The sequence below is a fragment of the Rhinopithecus roxellana genome, chromosome 3 (genome assembly GCF_007565055.1).
Source record: "Rhinopithecus roxellana isolate Shanxi Qingling chromosome 3, ASM756505v1, whole genome shotgun sequence".
NCBI classification, from domain to species: domain Eukaryota; kingdom Metazoa; phylum Chordata; class Mammalia; order Primates; family Cercopithecidae; genus Rhinopithecus; species Rhinopithecus roxellana.
In genome coordinates, this window is record NC_044551.1 from 57,882,314 (window position 1) to 57,903,660 (window position 21,347).

At 38.9% G+C, this 21,347-nt stretch overlaps 1 protein-coding gene across 2 annotated transcripts in view; it reads left to right on the forward strand.

Annotated features, from left to right (window-relative positions):
* Positions 1 to 1,436: 1,436 nt before the first annotated feature.
* SHISAL2B (shisa like 2B) overlaps positions 1,437 to 21,347 on the forward strand; it is a 28,190-nt gene continuing 8,279 nt past the window's right edge. Inside the window, exons 1-2 of one of the 2 annotated variants that reach the window (XM_010368235.2) lie at positions 1,437 to 1,824; positions 6,549 to 6,706. In XM_010368235.2, coding sequence (XP_010366537.1) covers positions 1,634 to 1,824; positions 6,549 to 6,706 — 349 coding nt within the window. In that variant the 5' untranslated portion in view covers positions 1,437 to 1,633. Of the gene's footprint in view, positions 1,825 to 5,048; positions 5,232 to 6,548; positions 6,707 to 21,347 lie in introns of those variants that run through there. The other variant, XR_004056398.1, reaches the window with a different exon arrangement.

Genomic DNA, 21,347 nt, shown 5'->3' on the forward strand with positions numbered 1-21,347 from the left:
CAGCTCATTGGCAGGAGAGAGTTTCCAGGTCTTCGCAGTACAAGAAGGTGGAAGCCAGGTAGAACTCGGTGGTCTGAGAAGTCCAGGGAAGAGTGGCTAGAGGCAGCAGAACAGAGTACCAGAAGGAGAGGGCTGGAGAGAAAGAGAGAGTGGAAGAGAGGTAGTGAGAGGGAGAGAGCACTTTGAGATCACCAGAGTCTTCATGAGTACTGATCACTGCAGGCCTGGGAGGAAACTACTTGAACCACAGAAAAGAACCACCTGAAAGAAACAGAGGGAACAACAGTCCTTGCAGCCCTCACAAGGCTGAAAATAGTTTGTGTTCCCACCAGTCAGAATGGTAAGCCCTATAATTCACAAGGTTTGGGTAGAATAACTCGAAGGGTATTGCCTCAGTAGTGGGGAAAAATTCAGTCCTAAAGGCTAGTCTAGTCCTGCCTAACAAATACTAAAATCAATCCTGAAAGAATCAAATTGTTTCCAAGGAACTTAACTGCATCCCAGTACAAAGCTCAAGAGTACTTATAGGAATGCAAAAACATCCAGCACCCAACAAGGTAAAATTCGACGTCTGGGATCCAATCAAGCCCCTGGCCAAGGGAAGGAAGCAGAAATGAAGAGGAAGAAACAATGATCTATCTTGTACATTTTATGAATGTTATAATCGCCTCCTCTCCCATCATAAGGCTATTATTATCTTTTTCTTTATAGACCCAAGCATTGCTTGACTTATTACAATAAGCATGTATTATCATCGTTATTTTAAAAAGCCTTTGTGAACAAACCAATCAAGAAAATGGGAATATCAAACAAAAAGGAGACAAAAGAAGTTCCTACAGCACATCAAAACTGACTGAAGTTTTCTCCCTATTTCCTCTGCCTTTTTTTCCTTTGGCTGCCTCCCTCTCTAGAAAGTTCTCACTTTCTTTACCTTCATGTCTTGCATTTCTTAACTTTTCTGGATATTTTAGCTGAACACAGAAAGCAACTGCAGCATGGCCAGTTGTTAGGGGAGACGTTGTTTCTTGTTTTTTATTTTTAAATGGGCAGATCTTAATGTTTCACATTTTCTCTCAAAGAAAGAGAACACCAACGCCGCCTCACTACTGTTGACTGCCTTTTATCTGGTCCTCTCCTCCACTCCTTGAGTCAATGGCCGGGTAGTTAAGGCTCCACCAGACCCGGTCTGTTTGCCCAGAATCCACCTGCCCTGTCCCTAGGCAGGAAAACTGCAACTTTGGCAGCATCTGCTTGGACTGAAAACATGTCCCACGTCTCCTTTTTTCCCGCTGGAGAAAGCTCTTTCCGGCATGGTGTGAGGACAGCTAAGGTCTCCAGGCTGCTGGTGAAATGAGGGAAAGTAGAGGGGAGTCAGCGTCGAGATGGGCGGATAAAAGGAGCGACCGCTCAGCAGCGAGAGGGAGAGGCGAGAGTAAGGCGCCCAGACACCATGTGGACAAGGGGAGGAGAGAAAGCAGAGGTGGCGCGGGAAGGCTGAGCGCCTGGGCAGCCAGAGCCCAGATCCGAAGAGCCGAGTCCGGGCAGAGGGGTCCGCGGGCTCTGGAGGTGCTGGACCGGTGCGATCCGAGAGCAGACCGGGGCCCTCGCGAGCCTCTCCCGGCCCCTGCCCGCGATGAGCGAGGACAGCCGTCTGTGCTCCGGCTACTACAGCCTCAACCAGAGCTTCGTGGAGCCCTTCCAGTGCCCCCGGCTTGGCGAGGGGGCCGCGCTCCAGTACTGCTGCGGCTTCGCAGACCTCAAGTACTGCTGCAGCGAGCCGGGCAGCTACTTCCCCTACAAGCACAGCTACATGTGGAGCCTCAGGTGGGCTGAGAGCCCGCGCGTGCGGCGGCTGGCCGGGCCCGGGGCTGGGGAGGCGACCAGCGGAGCCACGCCAGGGCCAGGGGGGTCTCCCGCGTCCCCGCCATCGGCTCTGGGTTGGGTCGCTACGGAAGGAAGCGAAGCCTCTGAGGGCGGGTGAGGGTAGGGAGAGAAATCTCGCCCCGGCTCGGAACTCCCCCGGAAGCCAGGACCGGAGGCGAGGTGCGCGCTGGAGGAGCGCGGGCTTTGCACCCAGGGCGCAGTTGGGGCCCTCCCGGCTGGCCCCACTGGGTTCCCCGCCCGCCTCCCGGGAGCCGACTGCTCTCCCCTCGCCGGGGACCAGTCCCAGGCTGGCACCCTACTGGTGGAGCGGGAGGACAGGCAGATAACCCAAGGAGAAGGTTTAAAATCCTCTTTTAGGTTTATTTGGTGTATTTGAAGAGAAAGGAGGCTCCTTTGGGGCTCTTTTTACTGCATTAACAAGGACCAGAGTATTTTAAGACTCTTTGAGGGTTGTGAAGGAATTGGTTGTATTCTTTAAAATACACATGTATTTTTTAAAGTGTGTGTGTGTGTGTGTGTGTGTGTGTGTGTGTGTGTGTTCCTGAGGGCCTGCGCAAGCAACTGGGCTTTACGACTTGCCCTTTTTGGAGGATCTGACCCCTACCCTGGAGAGAATTGAAGAGACACCAAGAAAGATACAGCTCTTGGTTGCTATGATTATACACACACTCTGTAGAACAGGACACCCCCTTTCTTGAAACCTGAGCCATGTGGCTATTGCTGGAATGTGAAGAGACTTTCTAAGGTGCGGTCTTGTTTCTTTTTTCCTATAGTGGCAATTTTATTTTACTTATTCCAACTAGTATTCATGTAGACATTTTCATTATGAATTTCTTTTCCCCCTTCCACTCTGAAGGACTGCAAACTTTAAACTTAATTTTTCATTTTGCTTGGAGAATGAAAGGGGTTCGACAATCAAGGAAAGAGCTCCCACCTTAAATTGTTTTGTACATATTAATTAGTTTATAGGGTTGGGGGAGATGGATTCTGCTAGTAAGAGGTAAAGTATGATTATGTCTCCCAGTCACCTACATGACCCAGAATTTAACACACATGCCAAGTCTATAGCAAATGACTAAATGTTACTTCTTAAAGCAATAACGTATTAACATATTTTTCTATATTGCAAGCATCAACAAGTCTCAGCAGGAGTGCCTACCTTCCCGTAAGTTCAGCTCACAAAGTTGTATTTTGCTGAAAAAGGGCAAAATGTCAGAAAATAATGATAGCTTATCCTTAGTAGATTACATGAGGAAGAAATCTGTATTGCACTGGTTTATTATCTGGCCTTTTGGAAACTAACAGAGTAATCTATCTCTGGGTCATTGGAGGCATTACTGATGGCAGAAACACCTCCAACAGAGACTGGCAATTCCTAAGTCAAACTCAATTGGAAAATGTGCCTGAGATTTTCAGATCCCTGAATAGTTCCAAAGTGACAAGCAATAGAGGACATAAAACCTTCCTAAGATTTATAAGGGCACAAAGGAGTGAACAGCTTGCTGGGGTCTTCATTCAGCACTGACAAAATGGACAGTGCAGGTCCATTCCCTGGGAAATAGAAAAATCACTTCAACTGATGTTGTTGGTTGGCAGTGTTAAACCTGGGATTCCTGTGAGTTATTGAGCTCTGAGAACACAATAGGGAGGTAAATTTATTAGAGCTTCATTTCCCCTCTATTCTTTGCTCTCCACTCCTAATTTAAAATAGTCCAACTGTGAAGACTCACTAGCCCTTGTTTTGAGATTCTATAGTGGCTGGAGAAAGGCACAGCTGTGGCTATCACAAGGTAAGTGAACTTCCTAAGTAGGAGAATTGCTGCATTAATGTGACAGCAGCTTCAGACCCTCTCTCAAAGCTTGTAAAACAACTGCCATAGGGTGCTGAGGAAAGGATAATTCTTCCTTTCCTGTGTCTGGCCCCCTCCCATCTTTTCTCCTCCGATGACTCCCTATGTTCTTAGGATTTTCCTTGGTAATCTTCTCCAGGACTTGGGAAAATAAGGTCTATTGGACAGGGCCATGCATGAGTGGTTATTTAATAAGTATTTATTGAAATGACTATTTTAGGAGTCTCCTGGAGCTCCCTCTTTACCGAGAGTTTATACCTAGAGCTTTGCGTGCATAAAGCAACATTTCTTTTCTTTCTTTTTTTTTTTTTTTTTTTTGAGACGAGGTCTCGCTCTGTCACCCAGGCTGGAGTGCAGTTGCTCAATCTCGGCTCACTGCAACTTCTGCCTTCTAGGTTCATGTCATTCTCCTGCAGCAGCCTCCCGAGTAGCTGGGACTACAGGTGCCTGCCATCATGCCTGGCTAATTTTTTGTATTTTTAGTAGAGATGGGGTTTCACTATGTTAGCCAGGATGATCTCGATCTCCTGACCTCATGATCTGCCTGCCTTGACCTCCCAAAGTGCTGGGATTACAGGCATGAGCCACCGCTCCCGGCCATAAAGCAACTTTTTTATAAAGTGAACCATGACATTGAAAGTATTTGTCAGTATTATGAAGAACATTCTTTTCTAACCGAAAGCAGGGATGGCATGCTTTGTTTTTGTTTTTCTTTCAAATTTAATGGTCTGGTTTTATAATTTGTACATTGAAAGCCCACACTGTGTATGTGGAAGTTAATTAAAATAACAATTTTGCTTTCAAATAGACTAAATTACATTTTTACCTTGAAGATTTTGTAATAATCAGGTTCCTGTTTGAAGAATCTTTCCAGATGTCTAGCCTCTTATCTGCTCTGTGCACCAGATAATATTAACTGAGTGGATTACTTTCGCATGTGTCTGTGTATAGTGAAGTGATCCTAACCTTCCCTGACACTTAAAATGCACAAAAGTTAGGTTTGGTGCAAACAAGCATAAAAGAGGAGTCGCCAAATATAGGGTGTCTACCTTTTAGATGAGAGTGCATCCAGTGAGAGCAAACCCCAAGTTGAAATATGTAACTCTACAGTGACTCCAGCCATAAATTTCCCCAGCCTTCACTCGTCTATAAGGCTAGTGGAACTGGGTTGACAATAAACCAAGCACAAGAATCTCTGAAAGTCGACTTCGTGTGTGTGGTTCAGGAGGCAATCTCTTCTTTGTAGGGGTGTTCTAGCTCCTAAAATGAAGGACAAGTGGAGTGAACTTAACTCTTCACTTACAGTTCTATTATCCTTCCTCCCAAAGCAGCAATGCTCCTGGCATCCCTGGTCAAATTCTCCCTCCCCTCCCTTTTGGTACAGGTTAAACCTGTCAGTGTCCTAATCCCAGGGAAAGAGCAGAAGCCTAAAGGCAAGCCAGGAAGATAATGAAGAAAAAGATCATTACTTTTCAATGATGTATGTCCCAAATACAGGTAGATCAATCAGCAGTCAATTATTATTTATTTCCATTTATTGAACATTTTCTATAAGCTAAACTCTCAAATGCGTTAAATAAGTGTGTACAACACTACCGTGAAAGTCAACAGAAGTATCTGTTCTTGAGTAAAATTGATTAAAATCTATTTATAGGTTAAAATCTATTGGTAGATTTTAATTAGAACAAAATGTGGTTCAAGAAGTACGTGTTATCATATTAGTCTTTCAAGATAATGCTTTTTTTCCCCCTAAGCTCTTTTCCCATTTAGTAACATTCAGTTCACAGGCTTATGAAAACTATATTTCTCAAATGATTAGACTTAGAGGTAACTGTATCAGACGGAATCATTACAAATTTAGGGTGGAGCAAATACAATCAGATACACATTTTGTTTTTAGAGAAAAGTATAAGGGCTTCTTCCTTAATGCTAGAAGCCATTGACATTATGCCCTTTTAGAAAGGAAAAAGTCAAACTGAACATAAACTTGGTATGAATTTCACAAATACCATTTTCCTTTAATTCAAATTGCTTTCTCCTTTTTTATAATAGTTTTGGCTTTGTAAATCAACAAATGGCATTTCACATATGTCTTTAGTGCTTTTGCAGAAACAAATATTTTTCTGTTCATCATTTGTTGTTGAACCTGATCTTTCCTTGTAAAATATATGAATAATAGAGGTTTATTTGATGGAGATGTTTTAGAATTATCCCAAAAGAATCATGTGACCTTTAACCTATAATATGAACACATGATCTTCCCTATTCATAGTAATGTACAAGCCGGCCGGGACTGGTGGCTCACGCCTTTAATCCCAGCACTTTGGGAGGCCGAGGTGGGTGGATTGCCTGAGCTCAGGAGTTCGAGACCACCCTCGGCAACATGGTGAAACCCCATTTCTACTAAAATACAAAAAATTAACTGGGCATGATGGCATGCACCTGTAGTCCCAGCTACTCGGGAGGCTGAGGCATGAGAATCGCTTGAGCCCCGGAGGCAGAGGTTGCAGTGAATCCAGACTGTGCCACTGTACTCCACCTTGGGCTTCAGAGTAAGACACCATCTCAAAAAAAAAAAAAAAAAAGTAATGTATAAATTTAAAAGGGCCTCGAAAATCCTACAGAGAAAATATATAAGAATTTGGTGATGGAAAAAGGTGAACTGTAGATTTCAATCAGTTACTGTTGATGCTAAAATACAATCTGGTTATGAATGCCTGAGAGCAAGAACTAACGATATATTTATGCCTTCTGTTTAGTTGAACCAGTGTGAACCACTTTGTGTGACACGTGTTTTTTTCCTGTTTTCCTCAGCATTGGTGCCTTGATTGGATTAGGAATTGCTGCCCTTGTTTTACTCACCTTTGTCATCAGTGTCTGTGTCCTTTGCTATTTATTTCTGTATACAAAGCCTCAAAGATTAGACACTGGCCTTAAGCTTCAACACTTAGCGGCTTCTTCCACTCAAGAAGGTAATCAGTATCTATTATTTGTTACCAATTACCTGAACTCTATCCAAAAGAATAACTTGTACCTGGGTGATAATACTGTTAACAATGAATGCTCTTTAAAACTTCAGTTTACTATGTGTCTTACTAAAAATTCACATTGAATCAGGCCTTAATGATGAAATACTTTAGGGAAATTGTGCTGAAGGAAAAATAGCAGCAGGATGTAATTATTCTCATGAAAATTAAACCATTGGTTCAGTAAATCTGCTTTAAATATATTTATGTTCCTTCCGGTTATTAAGGTTTATCCTCTTGAAATTTTAAAAATTTTGTTTTTGTATGGGGTCAAAGAAGTCAGATAAATAGAGGAAACAAGTATTTGATAATTTATTCTCTGAACCAAATATTTTCATCACTCTAGATTGGCTAGTCAGTGGTCAGTTAAGAATTTATCTGTGTGTCTACTGTGTACACAGTTCAGAGAGCATATAAAATAATTCAGAGGCATATAAAAGAAACAAAAAATAAGTAGAAGATGTATTGACTAGATTGCTAACTAGTTAAAATATTGGGATTTGTATGTGTATAGTGTGACTATAAAGTAGAAATAATGTTTATTTATGGTTTGTGGAATTAGGTCCTATTATCTCAATCATCAAGTGCTGTGCAAATGCTAGTTGTTACCATCATAAAACTCAATCACAAAGAATTTTTAACTGTTGTGAATATTAATTTCTATAGTGTATTAAAAAGTACTAATTATAAATTTTATTGTGAGATACACATATAAACAAATCTAGAATATACATTATAAATATATATGGAATTTATCAAGAATTTATATATAGAATATATAAGCAGAATATAAATTTAGGGTTTATATATGTATTTAGAATGACACACAAGTTCTTACTTGCTTCCATGTAAAAATAAAATGAAAATCTTTATGTTAAAAAAATTGAGGAAAGTCCCCACCCATATGCTCTATTTTAGTTGCATCCTAAAACTTCTCATATTATAGGGTACCTGTTCTGTGACCTTATCAAATACATGGCCACTGTGTGATTGCATTAGCTCTCATTTCCTTCTCTGCAGAGGAGACCTCTCAGAGGGTATCCTGTGTCACAGAACAAGGGAGCCAAGATTCCTTGAACGTTCTCTTCCGGAAGTACTGTTTGGAGATTACATGGCTGAAATGACAGGTTGTTAGCTGAATTTATTACAAATGACTTAGGCCCAGTTTCTCCACTGGATGTCGAGTAGTGATTATCAAATAATCAGATTGTAAAATCAATTTTTGTCTCAATTGCTTAGGTAATTTAAAGTTGCAGTTCTTAAATTTGACTGCCTATAAATCACATAGAGAGCTTGTTAAAAAACACAAATTCCAGGCTCTGCATTTTAAAACAAGTAGCTCCTCTTGCTGCTTCTGTCCTTGTTCCCCTGCTCTCTGCTCTCCAGAGCAGCCAGAGCAGACCTGTTAAAACACAAGTCAGGTCATGTCACTCCTCTGCTTAAAACACTAATAGCTTCCTGTCTCTTTCAATGGAGAAAACAGTCTTCATCATGACCTATGGGGACTTTTGTGATCTGCCCTTATATTTCCTATCTTCGCATGCCCAGCCTCATTGGCCCCTTTGCTGTTCCTTGAAATTTCTGATTCAGGGTCTTTGCACATGCTTCCACTATTGTCTAGGTTGCTTTTCCCTCAGATATCTGCATGACTTACTTTTTCCCTTTCCATCTTTACTCAAAAGTTACCTTCCCAGGAGCTCTCCCCTGGTTACCCTATCTGCATTTTTAATTCCCTTTCAACATTTAATACCCTATTCCTGCTTTGAATTTATCTTAGACATTTACCAGTTAACATATTATATCCTTTACTTACCTGTTGTCTATCTTTTGTCCACTCCGAGTAGAAAGTAAGTCCCAGAAAAGTAGAAATTTTTGTCTTATTTGCTCATTACTGTATCCCCAGTGCCTAGAACACATAGCAAATATTCCATGAATGAATTGAATGGGGTAGCACTGCATGTGTGTCATACAAGGAACATATTTTGAGAAACATTGGCAAAATATTGTCACTGTCACAGTCCTAAAACATTCATTGACTGCCTTCTCTATACAATGCACTGTGCTAAATAAAAATTGGTTATTTTTCCAGATTTAGCTTAGGTACTGCTCCAAAATTTTATTTCACATTGACTTCAGAACATAGCAACAGAATTAGTTGGTTTGTTGATTCAAATTTTGTATTCTTGTCGCTATTGAGTGAGGAGGTCCATTATAGTTAGATGAGGCTGCTTACTTGCAAAGAAATATCCTCATTCTACCCCTCTCACAAGTATATTTTGTCAAATTGGCAAATCAATTCAGTACACCTTTCCTGAATGCATGCTATTGGTAAGGCAGGATTTTAAGTGATCAGTGACTTCCTGCTGCTTTCAAATGAGGTGATTTTGGTCCCTTGCATTGATTTTAACCAAATCAGATATAGTGGAGAGCCTGAAATAAAATAGTTCAAATGGGCCGGGCGCGGTGGCTCAAGCCTGTAATCCCAGCACTTTGGGAGGCCGAGACAGGCGGATCACGAGGTCAGGAGATCAAGACCATCCTGGCTAATACGGTGAAACCCCGTCTCTACTAAAAAAATACAAAAAACTAGCCGGGCGAGGTGGCGGGCGCCTGTAGTCCCAGCTACTCTGGAGGCTGAGGCAGGAGAATGGTGTGAACCCGGGAGGCGGAGCTTGCAGTGAGCTGAGATCTGGCCACTGCACTCCAGCCTGGGCGGCAGAGCGAGACTCCGTCTCAAAAAAAAAAAATAGTTCAAATGTCACTAGAATGAGACGAGAAAATTGTTTGTATTTGAAAGCGAGCCTTTGATGTGATATTTACACATTGCTGTACCCTTCGTTAAATATGCATGTTCCATTCCAGTGATTCTACTACCTAGCAATGGATGCCAGTGTTCTAGCTATTGAGAAAGCAAGTCTGTGGCTTTATTGCATTTAAGGAATGTCTTGAAGGTTAGGAACATAATAGAATATTTGCATAATAAATCAAGAAGTAAATATTATGTCAGAGGAAAATTGGTTTCACCAGTTACCCATGTCCTTTCCAAATTCATGGGTCACATCAAAAAGTGGGCGAAGGATATGAACAGACACTTCTCAAAAGAAGACATTTATGCAGCCAACAGATACATGAAAAAATGCTCATCATCACTGGCCATCAGAGCAATGCAAATCAAAACCACAATGAGATACCATCTCACACTAGTTAGAATGGTGATCATTAAAAAGTCAGGAAACAACAGGTGCTGGTGAGGATGTGGAGAAATAGGAACACTTTTCCACTATTGGTGGGACTGTAAACTAGTTCAACCATTGTGGAAGACAGTGTGGCGATTCCTCAAGGATCTAGAACTAGAAATACCATTTGACCCAGCCATCCCATTACTGGGTATATACCCAAAGGATTATAAATCATGCTGCTATGAAGACACGTGCACACGTATGTTTATTGTGGCACTATTCACAATAGCAAAGACTTGGAACTAACCCAAATGTCCATCAATGACAGACTGGATTAAGAAAATGTGGCACATATCCACCATGGAATAGTATGCAGCCATAAAAAAGGATGAGTTCATGTCCTTTGTAGGGACATGGATGCAGCTGGAAACCATCATTCTCAGCAAACTATTGCAAGAATAGAAAACCAAATACCACATGTTCTCACTCATAGGTGGGAAATGAACAATGAGATCACTTGGGCACAGGGTGGGAAACCGGGGCCTGTTGTGGGGAGGGGGTGGGGGAAGGGATAGCAATAGGAGATATACCTAATGTAAATGACTAGTTAATGGGTGCAGCACACCAACATGGCACATGTATACATATGTAACAAATCTGCACGTTGTGTACATGTACCCTAGAACTTAAAGTATAATAAAAAATTTGAAAAAAAATTCATGGGTCAGCCTCTCGATATTTTAGGTTAATTTTTACAGTTGAAACTGTTTCCATTATAGGAAATCTGAATGGCCTGAAGGGAAATGTGTTCTTGTGTACACACTAAATTGACTTAGGACACTGCATTTTTTTCCCTCTATAAGTGACAAGAGTCTAAAATATTCTAATATTAGACAATTTTGCCAAGGTTTTGCATAGTATATCTTTATTCTGTTGACTTGCATTACAATTTAAGGCTCCAACGTTTGGAATGGATCTTGAAAAAAGCTAGTCTCTGGCAGTGATTGTAGACTGTAATTGGACTACCCCTAGGGCTCATTCTGTACAGAGGACCTATTGCTGAAGCAATTGATCGGTCTTTAAGTTGTGTTCCGTAACCATTTTCTTCTTTTTAAACTTTGTGTTTTGGGTTATGCATACTTCAAATGCCAATGTTTAAAAGAATACCATTGCTTATAAATTGTTCTGTATAGGACGTCCAGCTCCTGAGAAAACAGATGGCTGTGTGAAAGGCATCCTTCTGAGTCTACACTCTGAGGGTGAGGGCTCATTCCACAAGTTGTGGAGGAATTAATGGCTAATCGAGGAGCAATTAAAGGGGTGTCTTAGAGCCCTGCTTCTCAAACTTTTCCACCGGAGAATCCTTAAATGTATACAGTTGTCCCTCAGTATTCATTGAGATTGGTTTGAAGACCCCCTGCGGATACCAAAGTCTTCACATGTTCAAGTCTCTGATGTAAACTGACATAGTATTTGCATGTAACCTACACATAGCTTTCCATTTTATGTATGTATTTATTTATTTAGAGACGGAGTCTCACTCTGTTGCCCAGGCTGGAGTGCAGTGGAGCAATCTTGGCTCACTGCAACTTCTGCCTCCCTGTTTCAAGCCATTCTCCTGCCTCAGCCTCCCGAGTAGCTCAGACCACAGGCACTGGTCCCCATGCCTGGCTAAGTTTTTTGTATTTTCAGTGGAGGTAGGGTTTCACCATGTTGGTCAGGCTGGTCTCAAACTCCTGACCTCAAATGATCCACCCGTGTCAGCCTCCCAAAGTGCTAGGATTACAGGCAGTGAGCCACTGTGACTGGCCCTTTTATATGCTGTAAATCAGTAGTCCTCAACTGTTTTTAACACCAGGGACTGGTTCCATGGAAGGCAATTTTTCCAGGTCGGGTATGAGAGGGATGGTTTTGGGATGAAACAGATCCACCTCAGATCATGAGACATTAGATTCTCATTAGGAGCGCACAACCTAGATCCCTCGCATGTGCAGTTCACAATAGGGTTTGTGCTCCTTTGAGAATCTAATGCCAATGTTGATTTGACAGGAGGTGGAGGGGAAGCAGTAATGCTTGCTCGCCTTTTGCTCATCTCCTGCTGTGCGGCCTCGTTCCTAACAGGCCACAGACTAGGTTGGTCTGTGGCCCAGAGGTTGGTGACCCCTGCTTTAAATCATCTCTAGATTAATATGTAGTACAATGTGGTACGATGTAAATGCTATGTAAGTAGTTGTTATTCTGTGTTGTTTAGGGAGTAATTACAAGAAAAAAAAGTCTGTACATGTTCAGTACAGATGCTTTTTTTCCCCAAATATTTTTGATCCATGGTTGGTTGAATCTACAGATGCAGAACCAATGGATATGGAGGGCCAACTATGTAAGAGAAAGGAACCTGTGTCTCCAGAATTCTAAAGGCTAGAGTAGAAAGGCCTGCTTTAAGCCTAATGAACTTTAAATTATCTGAAGTTCCCATTTTATTTTTAAACTTATGAGAATTTTCAGTTTGACTGCATAATATGACTTGCTTTACTCTAATAGCATCTTCTCCCTCTCATAGCTGAGTAAACTTGATGCTCCAGGAATGTAAAGCATATTTATCCTGGGGCTTTGAATATCTATTGATACTCTGGAGTTGTAGAAGGGACTGGGGGAAGGAGCAAAGAGAAGGGTCCTTAGACACAGAATTTTTGATAAAAATTAGAAGGGCAAATATTAGTAGAGCTGCTTGGCACAAATAAAATAATACAGTTGTATAGGTATAATAAACAACAAGCCTGTATTTGAGGTTCTCTTTTGTAAAGACAGATGATATAAATGAAAAGGGGTAAGTAAACTAGCAGTAAGGCACAGTTGTCTAGGAGAAAAGCATAAATTATATATGAAATACTGAGAAGGAAAGCAAATTTAAAGATAATGCAAACATTCATTCTGCCTGTGAGCAAAATAGGATTTGGGCTGGCTCAGCATGGTCTGCTATATTCGTCTTAGAAGATACCCTTGCTCCCTCGAAAGAAAATCTTCCTCTCAATTCATTATAGTTCATTATCAGTTCATTATAGGAAAATTAGGAAATACAGATAAACAAATAAATAAATCTTATATATGACTAATTTTCAACTGTAGAAGTTTCTTTTTTTGTGTTTTCTCCTTTTGGTTTCACACTTAGAAAGTTTTCCCCTTACCAAAAGATATAAAGGTAAAATATTTAAGTATGAAAAATAAATGCATTAGAAGAAAATATAGGTAACTGTATTTTCCAGTATAGTTTATATTTTCTAGTGTAGTTAATTTCTGATTTCTAATATAGTTAATTTTTTTTTTTTTTTTTGAGATGGAGTTTCGCTCTTGTCGCCCAGGCTGGAGTGCAATGGCATGATCTCGGCTCACCACAACCTCCACCTCCCGGGTTCAAGCAATTCTCTTGCCTCAGCCTCCTGAGTAGCTGGAATTAAAGGCATGAGCCACCATGCCAGGCTAATTTTGAATTTTAATAGAGATGGGGTTTCTCTGTGTTGGTCAGGCTGGTCTCGAACTCCCGACCTCAGGTGATCAGCCTGCCTTGGCCTCCCAAATTGCTGGGATTACAGGTGTGAGCCACAGCGCCCAGCCCTAATGTAGTTAATTTTTAAATACATTTTCTAATATAGTTCAAAGTATTAGTAATTAGTTATAGTTACCTATGGTTATCTAATTATATAATTACCTAGCTATACAATTACCTAATATAATAGTTACCTATATTTATATATTTAGATACCTATAGATAACTATATTGTACTAGGTAATTATGTAGTTGTCTATATTTTCTTCTAATGCATTTTTCTTATACTTAAATCTTTAATACTCCTGGAGCTTTAATTTTGGTATAAAATATGAGGTAGAGATCTGCCTTTTTTATTTTCCAAATAATGAGTCAGTTGTCAAATATTTATTGGCTAATCCATTTTTCTCTTGACAATTTAAAATGTCACTAGTCATAAGCTAAATTCTTATATATATTATGGTCTGTTTTGGACTTTGTGTTTTGTTAAATTGATCCATCTGTTTATTTTAAGCTAGTAATATACTTTAAGAATTACTGTAGCTATACAGTTTATTTTAATATCTGATTAAACAAGACTCCATCTCCCCTCTCCTGTCATGCTTTTTTTTTTCAAAGTTTCTGGGCTACTCTAGTAACATTCAAGTTTCCAAATAAACTTTTGAATCACCCTGTCCAATTTTAAAAAGACAAATGGTATTTTGATGGATTTTGTACTATATGTATAAAGAAGTTGAGAACTACTTTTCTAAATAGCCTTAATGTCCTTTCGAAAACATTTGCTCAAAGCTCTTGTGAATTAGGCTGCCAAATTATTTACTAATGGTAATCAGTGTTTATTTCAGAAAGATTTTAAAGGAATTCATTGAGATCTTAGCAGAAGATAGGGTAATTGGAATTCAATGGCATAAAAGGCCACCTGTGTCCCTTTAAATAGAAAGACCTTTTTATTTAAAATAATGAGCCTAGAATTTTATACAACTGTTTCTGTTCCTACAATGTAGAAAATCAAATTGCTCAGTAGTTACCTATATTATTAGGTTGGTGCAAAAGTAATTGCGGTTTTTGCCATTATGATAGCATTTCAGAGTCCTCCTCAAGGCAGAGTCAGGCAATCCTCAGTTATGGCCAAACCAATAAGCAAAATAGAAGCCAGTCTCTCATTGAAAATCATTTATTTCAAGGACATATAATATCAGCTAACTTCTTTTGTAAGATATTGTTAATCATCAATGGTTGGAAGAATTTAACAATACAGAAAAAAAGAAAAAGCTGAATTCTGGAAAAAATAGTGTAGGAAAAAAGTTTCTGAATAGAACTGCCTCTACTCATTAATGAGTGACTAAAGCAAAAGGGCAAGTCCAAGATTCTAACTTTCATGATAAATATTTTAACTGTGCTTATGTGAGATCTCTCTATATACTTGAGGGGAGGGCAGGGCATTGAAAAGGGAGAGGTCAATAAGTTTTGCTCACTTCACCATTTAGCTCACACCCAGTCCTGTGCATCATCATATTAAATTTGAAGGGAAGACATCCTCTTACAAATAAAAAAAAACACTTTTAGGGTAAAAACTTGAGATTGCTTGTTTCCGCAAGAAGGAACTGCAGGATGAGTGGGATGTGTAGATTTTCTACTAAATAATAAAGTGACTCAGCTAGGTTAGTACATGGAAGCTGCTGAAGAACATCAGAATGGTAACCCAGAAGCTAGGAGGACATTGGCAGATGATAGTAGAAAGGCTTAATTACAGTTCTGCCTGATAGCCACGAGATAAATACCTGCAGAAGTCTCCAACATTCTTTTGATATTTTGAAATGGCAGGCAAGAGCAGAGTTCACAGAAGAATTCTAGGTCCCCGAAGAAAGGGTTTGAAAATAAATATAAAATTTAACTGTTATCAGAAAAATTATATTGGCCTACCTGTGATAAGGATAGGTAGAAAGATTTCGTTCGATGAATTGGATTTAAATTTTGGCAAAGGCCAAAGCTTTAATTTAATGCCAGTCTAGGAAGTATAGGATTAAAGAAAGGTTGAAATTTGCATACAATGACTAGAATAACAAAAACCAAAGAATGGAAATAAGTAGCAGGTAGCAGGAAGAGCAGCTGACAATTGAGTAGGAAAGAACTGTGATGTTGAATCTTGGCAATTCCCCCTCCACTAACGAGAAAAATAAATTAAAAAAGAAAAAATTTTTATGTGTAACAAATCTCTTGGGAGCGCAATGATAATACAGATTTATTTAAATTGAATCCATGTTGTTACCTGTGACAGAAAAGAGGCAGCTGTTTTTAACCCTATTTTGTTGGTTAAGAAACTAGTTTCTTTATTAAAAGAAAACTAGGAAATGCTGAGGTTGCTGAGATAGTTTCATCTTTCTATTTTAAAATTATCCCAGAGTTGTAGTTAGCCGGACTGTATTATCACTACAGCTCCACTAACTGCAGTTATTTCCCAATATGTCCGATTACTCTAAGTTACCAGAGGGATATACCTTGAAAGCACTTTTGGATTTGTCTAACCTGCAGGAAGAGAGTGAACACTAGAGGTGTTATGGTGTTTATAACACATCTTTTCTTGTTCACATAGCAATTTGGTTTTGTTAGGGGAATTGTTTTGGCTTTAGAAGCCAATCAAAAAAATATCTTTGTACTTAACACTGGTCAGAAGGATTCAATAGCCAAGTAAATAATGAGTTGAGGCTGGGGAATAAAGATCTTTACAAGTCATACATGAATAAAAATCTATACTACTGTAATGTATTTTGCAAGCCTTTAAATCTCAGAGGGGAGTAAACAAGTTAGATAAATTCCTTCAGTTGTTGCCAGAGAAATATATAATGGAAACAAAGCATCAGAATGGGGATGACTTAGAGAGAACCCCAGAATGACTAAGTTAGGAAACAACTTCCTTAGTTTATTTCCCATTAAAGAAACAAAAATCCCAAATTGGTTATGACAAAACACCTTGAAAGTCTGATTAAACTATTATGAAATTAAGTATGTAAAAAGCTTTGGAAACACGACGGACTTTAACACTACACTTTTTAGATTTCCAGGAATTCAAAAAAAATTAAAATTTTAGATACTTAAATTGGTGCTTATATAAGATACAAATGTCACCCAGATAATACAAAACTCATTTATATCTTAAATCTTTGATCTTTTATCTTTACCCGCTATACTAAAGAGTAAAAATAATATTAAACAAGTGAAAAATAACCTACAAATACCTTAATTTGATTTTCAAATATTATATAATGTCAATGCAAAATATCTGAGCCAGGTCTCTGTCAGTTCAGAAGGTTTATTTTGCCAAGGTTAAGGACGCATCCCTGACACAGCCTCAGGAAATCCTGAGACATGTGCCCAAGGTGGGTGGGGGTACTGTCTGCTTGTATGCATTTTAAGGAGACATGAGACATCAGTTAATATGTGTAAGATGGGCTGGGTACGGTGGCTCACACCTGTAATCCCAGCACTTTGGGAGGCAGAGGCGGGCAGATCACTTGAGCCCAGGAGTTTGAGGCCAGCCTGGGCAACCCTGTCTCTACCAAAAAATAAAAAAAATTAGCTGAGCATGGTGGTGCATGCCTGTAGTTCCAGCTACTCGGGAGGCTAAGGCAGGAGAATTTCTTGAACCCAGGAGGTAGAGGTTACAGTGAGCCGAGCTTATACCACTGCACTCCAGCTTGGTGACAGAGCAAGACTGTCTTAACACACACACAAACAAAATGTGTAAGATGTGCATTGGTTTGGTATGGTAAGGTAAGACAACTCCAGGTTAGAAGTAGATAAGAGAAAAAAGGTTGCATTCTTTTGAGTCCTTGATCAGCCTTCCACTGAATACACAATTTAGTCTGGCTCAGTGAATCTGCATTTTTACATAAATAGTAGGGCAGAGGAAGCAATCAGATATGCATTTGTCCCAGGTGAGCCTCAGAGGGATGACTTAGAATGGGAGGCAGGTTTGCCCTAAGCAGTTCCCAGGTTGATGTTTCTCTTTAGCTTAGTGATTTTGGGATCCCAGGATTTATTTTCCTTTCACATTCCCACCCTTTTCTTTTTAAAATCTTTTGGAGAAGGCATTTTAGAAGAAAAATGAGTCTGGTCTCAGGTTTGGCCTGATCTCTCATGGCTAGTACGGTTCATTCCTAGATGGGTAGGTCCCACATTATGAGGAAAGCTCATTTTTAGCAGGTTGTGAAGTCTCATGTCCTATGAAGAGAAAATAGGGGGAGGAAGAGAGAAAACAAACAAAACCAGAACAATCCTGGAAAATCAATATAGGCCATATTACTTTGAAGTCCATACATCAGTAGGCAGGAATGAAGCAACTTATGTGTGTAAATAGGTTGCTGTTATTTTCTTTTAAAGCTTAAGTTGTCTAGCTTCAGTTTGCAGGGCTTTAAAGAAAGCACAGCTTAGTTTTCAGTGATTTCAACATAGAAAAACTAGGGAAAAAGGGAAAAGAAAGAACAAAAATTAAAATAAAAACATTATTTTGGAGACTTGCAGCCTGGAAAATTTTTAGAATTCAGTCCAAACTGTAGAAAAGAATAAAAATTGAAAAACATTAGGCAAGACTAGAATCTAATAACAAGTGTACTATAGCTCATTTAGAAACATAGTTTTTCTCTCTCCAGTCTCCCATTTTTATTAAAAACAAATCAGTAATAGGACTGATTTGTTTGCAAAAATAAGATTTAGTCTTATGCTTGGCCTGATTATTTGTATAAAGGGCAGCAAGGATAATTATTTTTCAAATAGGCTTTTACAATTTGGCTTTGATGAAACTCAAGGAATCTCAGATAAGACTTTTTTTTTTTCTTTTCTTTTTTTTTTTAAGCTGAGCCCAGCCATGGGTTTGTATCCTCAAATACCTATGAGTTGTGTAGTTTCCTTTCCTCTTGAGGTCCCAAGATACCTTGGGCCTCCTGGGCCTGTTAGAATGTGACATTCTTTACTTACCACAGGTTAGGCGCCCTATACAGGGACCATGAGGACATGGTATGAGGCCAGTTTTCCCCAAAGGGCTTTTTTTGGCTCTATGGGTTAAGCTTGATTCCTTAAAGGAAAGCATGCTATTCTATTCAAAGCCTTGGTAAAACAACCAGTTTCTCCAATTGTGTCGTGTTGCAAAAGAAAACATTCTTATTGCACTTACACAAATAACTATATTGCCATAAGTTAAGAAAACTCACAAATAGTTTCCAAATTCTGGAGAAATAAGGAAGACAGAAATGTGCTCCAAATTTTGTTTACAGGAGTATACTTTACTCAATTGTTAAAAGCTGTAGATAGCTTAAAATACGTTTTTTTCACTCTGAAAAACAAAAGATCAGCAACATTTTAAGCTAAAAGTAAAAAAATTACTTCAGTCTTCTTTTAACTCAGTCCATGCAGTTAACTCTGGTCCTGTTTGATATTCATGAACATTTCAGTTCTCTGAGAGTCCTGAAAGTTTTTTCTTTTATTCTAAGGTCACAATTTCCAAAGTTATTAAAAACCTGCATTCAAGAGCACCTATCAAAGTCCTACAGCTGATTATAAACCACCTTTTGAAGAGGATCAAAACAAGAGAATTCTTAGAACAGCCATTATTAAAACCACATTTGACTAGCAATTTGTTACTTCTCTGGCATACAACAGTTTTACATAATTATAATTATTAATAACATACACTAAATCATATTAGAATTATAGGAGTTTCCCATAATTTTGGCACACATACCAATAACATTTATACAAATATAGCCCAAAGAAAACCAAACACCATTTCATATTTGACAATGCTTCCTGTATGATTTCTATACCAATAAGCCAAATATGTCTCTTTTGGACTTCTGGGGACTAAAGCCAAAAAATTAACGAGGACCGAAGTTAGAATTTGACTTTGGAAAGTGTGTCAAGTATAAAAAGTTTAAAACGCTTGATATCATGAAATAGGATCACAGGTCATTGCAAAATAAGTCATTCATTTAACCGAGGTGATAACATAACGATTTCAAAAACAGGTGAAAACTTTTATTCTTTGAGAGAAAAGACTTAATTTCCCAAATAATAAGCCCTAATAAAGACAGCATGAGGCCAATTAAACCTATCTTTCAAAATCTTGAAAACAATCTATAAAATGCCTGATTTTTTAATCATCTTGACAAGATAAAATTTCCATAAACCTTGTTTATTTTTTGTTAAATTTGAATATTTGCTTTGCGAAGTCAATAATTTTTTATTTCTTAAATTTTTCATGCCATCTTTTTCTACTATATTTATTTTAAATAGCTTTGCTTGCTGATTGGGCAAAGGCTATTTTCCAGGCTGGCAAATGCTGTGCCTACAACAAATTAGCTTTTAAAAATCAAATTATACTGACTGCATGTTTAGAAGTAGAATATTAAGTAACTTATTTTACTACCAAAAATAGTTCAGAAGAGAAGTAATTGAAATAAAGTCATTATTGTGCCACTCTAGGCCCCAGATTTTAAATTTCACTGCTTCTAATATTAGCCTAGAGATCAATACCATGCATGTTTCAGTCTTATGGGTAAGATATGGAAGCTGCAGTGAGACATCTTTCAAAACTTGTAAATAATACTGTCCTTTGAGTGTTGAACCATGAAATCGTCCCAGAGTGAGGGATGTCCTGATCGAGCCTAGAAAGTATTTTACTTATAGAAAAGTATCTTTAATATATATTTTTACTTGCAAAAAGCAGTTTACTTATAGAAAGCAATTAATATGCAAAGCCAGGAAGTATTGGCATACTTAAAGGCAAGGTTTAGATTCACCTAAAGAAAAAAAATTAAAAACTCATATCCAGAAGATATGCTCTATGGTGAAAAGAAGAGGATGTACAATAGCTACTTCTAATGGAAGGAGTCTTGCTAATGGACTTCCCCTTAGGGAGGTTTGTGGCAGATTTTCTAAAACCTGAAGGAGAATTCTTCAAGCAAAAGAGGCTGGAGAATTAGAGACACTAGGCAACTGGAAGAGGCTTGGGGCAGAGAGGGAGACACCAGGGAAAGTTTGGGGAAAACAGGACTTGTGGGTATCTGAACCACCAAAGACAAGGGAGTGGGGTGAACTGAGCCAGAAGAGGAAAGTAGAACCAGATCATTAGCCTAACCAAGTTTATGTGTGATCCTAAAGGGCTTTAGCAGACAGGCTGATAATGTTATGAGTAAGTGCTATGTAAGTATTAACTATTATTATATTGCTGATAGTTTTATATTCTTCTCACTTGACATTGTATTCTAAGCACGTTCCATGTAATTAAACACTTCTTAGAAACCATTTTTATTTTTTTTAAGTTAAATGGCTGCATGGTATCTCAGGCATGATATTTAGCAATTCTATCATTGGAAATTTAAGCTACTTTCATTTCTTGGTATTTAAAATAACCAGTGAAGAAGATGTCTATAAGTTTTAGATCTCATCTTTGATGGTTTCCTTGGGAATTTCTTGTTAAAGTGAAATTACACAGTAGGAACATTTGACACTTTTAAGTATGCACCAGTTTACACTCCCATCATGCTACACCGTTGACCAAGAAAAATTATTTTATCCTCACCTGAGTGATGAAAAATTGTTTCTCACCTTTCAAATTTACATTTCTTTCTGACTAGCAAGATTAAAACTTTTTCATGTTTATTAGCTATTTTATCTTTTTTTTTTTTTTTTTTTTTTTTTTGAGACGGAGTCTGGCTCTGTCACCCAGGCTGGAGTGCAGGTGGCCGGATCTCAGCTCACTGCAAGCTCCGCCTTCCGGGTTTATGCCATTCTCCTGCCTCCGCCTCCCAAGTAGCTGGGACTACAGGTGCCCGCCTCGTCGCCCGGCTAGTTTTTTGTATTCTTTAGTAGA